The sequence below is a fragment of the Psammomys obesus genome, unplaced genomic scaffold (genome assembly GCF_907164565.1).
Source record: "Psammomys obesus unplaced genomic scaffold, mPsaObe1.curated_primary_1811, whole genome shotgun sequence".
In the NCBI taxonomy this organism is placed as follows: domain Eukaryota; kingdom Metazoa; phylum Chordata; class Mammalia; order Rodentia; family Muridae; genus Psammomys; species Psammomys obesus.
Window position 1 is genome coordinate 5,471,708 of NW_026593286.1, and position 3,417 is coordinate 5,475,124.

The 3,417-nt window shown below is 42.2% G+C and overlaps 1 protein-coding gene across 7 annotated transcripts in view; it reads left to right on the forward strand.

The window, feature by feature from the left end:
- The first annotated feature begins 303 nt into the window (after nt 1-303).
- Usp40 (ubiquitin specific peptidase 40) overlaps nt 304-3,417 on the forward strand; it is an 83,765-nt gene continuing 80,651 nt past the window's right edge. For 4 of the 7 annotated variants that reach the window (XR_008721179.1, XR_008721180.1, XM_055616366.1 and 1 more), the window contains exons 1-2: nt 311-383; nt 1,304-1,521. Coding sequence is in view for 3 of the 7 variants with exons in the window: in XM_055616366.1 (XP_055472341.1) it covers nt 1,323-1,521 (199 nt within the window). In the remaining 4 variants the exon portion in view is untranslated. Of the gene's footprint in view, nt 384-1,303; nt 1,522-3,417 lie in introns of those variants that run through there. The other 3 variants (XM_055616367.1, XM_055616369.1, XM_055616370.1) reach the window with 3 other exon arrangements.

A 3,417-nucleotide genomic window follows, 5' to 3' on the forward strand; every position in this document is an offset into this window, starting at 1 on the left:
ACCATTTTAAGGTTCCTTTGCATATTCTAGAGCAGAAAATATATAAATACATATTCCATTATATTGATGAAAGCTCTAGGAGCATGTGGCTTCAACGTTTTAGTCTTTAATTTTTTTTCAGGCAGCAATAAATACAAACTTTAACATGAAAGCTGACCAGAAAATGAGCAGAGCCTCTCTGCCCCATTCACAAGGGCTTCAGCAATGGAACTACGTTGCCCATACATCTCCGCGTGGCGCCAAGCATCCTGGGAAGTGTAGTCCACATGTGGGGGTGAGAAATCACTTTCCAGAGACCCGCCCTCGCCGGCATGGCGGTGCGCGTTCGGAGCGAGTTCGTTTGCTCTGTGCTGTGGCCGGGGCGGGGGTCTGGGCTATAGGCAGTAAGTGGGGCCTGGGAACGGGGTCGCAGGGAGGGACAAGGGAAGTGTAGGGACGTCACCGGCGGCCTGAGGAGACGCGGCCTCCGCTGGCGGCGCGTCAGGGGTCGGGCCGCGGGGACGCGCGCCTGGTCGCACTCCTGGGCCCTGGGCGGCTTGGTGGGTGGGAAGGCCTTTGAGGAATGGCGTGACCGGAATCCAGCCAGCGAGCTCGAGGCCTGACTCGCGAGTTCTATTTCTTGAGTTTCTCTTCAGAGGGCTGTTTTGAAAAGGAAAAGAACTGCGTTTTGGCCGTCCCTGTCACTTAGAAAGTGTTCTCAGCCTTTTAACCTTAGATTCCCTTCTACCACAGGAGAAACAGCAGATTCCCGCAGGTCCCCAGTGCTAGGGTTGGATTTCTGGATGTGTTGGATTCCATAGCTCTAATGACCAGAGTTTTTCTTCCTCAAGGTACTTACTCCAGGCTCTCTAGTTTGGGGACAGGTGCTGAAACTACTATCAAGAAGATTAATATGATAGGTTTAATTCGCTGAAACGCTGTGATCTGGTACAGTATATGAAGGGATGGAAGAAGCTGAGATTTCTCTTTTTCTCGTTTAGAGATGTGGAATCCAAGAACAGTTATTAGTTCTTGTACTCAGTATCTTTCTTTTGTCATGAGATTTGTTAAATTACCCTATAAAAACATAGGCAGCCACATTTTACATAGAAGTTAATGCTAGCTAAATAACTTGTAACAGGTTAATTAGGACCTCTGTGGGTATAAAGGAGAAGTCAGATCTTGCTTTCTTCAAAACACAAACGACTGTATTTTCTGAAGAACAATTTAACAGAACTACTACCTTCAAATATAAGGAAGATTTGGGGGTGGAGGTTCGTTTCAAGAATAAAAGCATGTATATAACATGTTATTTTCTTCAAAGGATAGTGTTTAGTTCCACAATGTTTGGGAACCTATTTGAAGAGGATTATTCCAGTGTGTCAAATAGTCAGTATGGAAAAGGGAAGAAATTAAAGACTAAAGGTTTGGAGCCACCTGCCCCTAGAGAACTCACCAATTTAAGTGGAATCAGAAATCAGGGCGGAACCTGTTACCTCAATTCCCTTCTTCAGACTCTTCATTTCACACCTGAATTCAGAGGTATGGTATGTGACATGCAGTTGAATAATAACATGGATTTTATATGTAATAAGCTTAGTTATGCAGAAATCATAAAAAGAACAAATTTAAAGGTAGATTCAACAATATGTGTTCAGTGTCGCAAAGTAAGACAAGTATTGGCAGTTCTCTGAAGAAAATTGTGAAGGTTAAGTTTTAAAAAATCTGTGTCATGATAGAGTGTTTCATAACAATGGGGAGAAAAAGAGGCAAAGTCGGGTGCTGCGGTACACACCTGTAATCCCAGCGCTTGAGAGACAGGAGGTGGATTGCTGTGAGTTTGAGGCCAGCCTGGTCTAGAATAGCCAAGGCTACACAGAGAAACCCTGTCTAGAAAACAAACAAATGAAAAAAGAGACAAGATATTTCTAATTCCCCTAATTTGTAATACAATGTAAACACAATTCTCTCATCTTTCTCCCAAGTAACAAACACTTAAGTCAGAATCACACAGGAAGCCTTGACTTCTGCAGTAGGAAAAGTTATCACATTATTTATTCACATCTATAGTTAGTAACTGCATTTCTAAAATTCAGAGAACTCTGATTCTGAGCTGATGTGTCCTGAATTTGTTTGGCCTCAGAACTTGACCTGGATGAAGTTTCTTGGGAGTCTTAGTTCTCTCAGAAGGGTTAATATCTATATATTCACAACAGGAATGTTAATCTAATTAACTAGCATTGTCTGCCCCAGACCTGTGTAGGAATGAAAAATATCATATAGATATCTCCATCATCATTCTAAAGTCTAAAAATTACGAATTTCAAAGATCCAAAGGAGTTGAAGTAAGGAGCTTTGTAAAGGAAACAAACCCGCTCCGATTACCTATATAAGATGTCTGTGGGGAGTTATTTGGGTGATAGACTATTTCTCCAGAAACTAAATGCTGGAAGCTAGCCAGTTTTCAGTACAGCCTTTATTTCTGGCCCCTGTTTCTCAACATATATGTCCCATTCCAGTGTTCTTCATTGGGGTCTCAGTGTTTGTTCTTTGATTCCAACATGAGCCTTGTTTGGCCTGTACATGATCCAGATTGGGAGCCCAGTGTACATGAATATGTAACTCATGTCTCCACAGGTTCTCTCTATTCTGAGGAAAATCTGGTTTGTCTTGTCCTTGAATGCCAAGTTCTCACTACCTCCCAGTTTATCAGATCTCTGGAATGTTCTGTTGCTCTATGTTTAGAAAGACTTTTTTTTTCTCCAGAGATTTAGGAAATGTTTACTGTTGTCCACTTTTAGTGTGCTGTTCTAATAGAGTGAACTTACAGATTTCAGAGTGATATCTTGTGTCCTTGACTTCAGCCTTTACATAAAGTTGCCTCCCAGTAGTCAGGATTTCTGTTCTTAGAAATTTTCAAAGAGTGATAGCTCACACCTGTAGTCCCAGCACTCAGAGAGGCAGAGGCAGGCTGGAAGAGGCCAACCTGCTCTACAGATCAAGTCTAGAACAGCCAAGGCTACACAGAGAAACCCTGTCTCAGAAAAAAAAGAAAAGAAAAAAGAAAGAAAATTTCAGCATTGCTAAGCAGATAACTAAGGGATAAAGATCTTTCAGGTTTTAATATGGTTGAAGTTAAAAGGCAACTTGAAGTAGAAAATAACCTTAAGAACAGACTTGAGAGCACTTGGGAGGTGGAGACAAGAAGAGGATCAGAAGTCCAAGGCCACATGAGACCCTCTCGCAAAACAAAATGATGAAAAAGAAACAGAATACAAGGTATATGGCACACACCTGTAGTCCCGTATCAGAAGGTTAAGGCTGGAAGATTAAAAGTTTAAGGCTGGCCTGGACTATACAGTGAGACCTTTTTCAAAAGAGGAAGGAAGGAAGGAAGGAAGGAAGGAAGGAAGGAAGGAAGGAAGGAAGGAAGGAAGG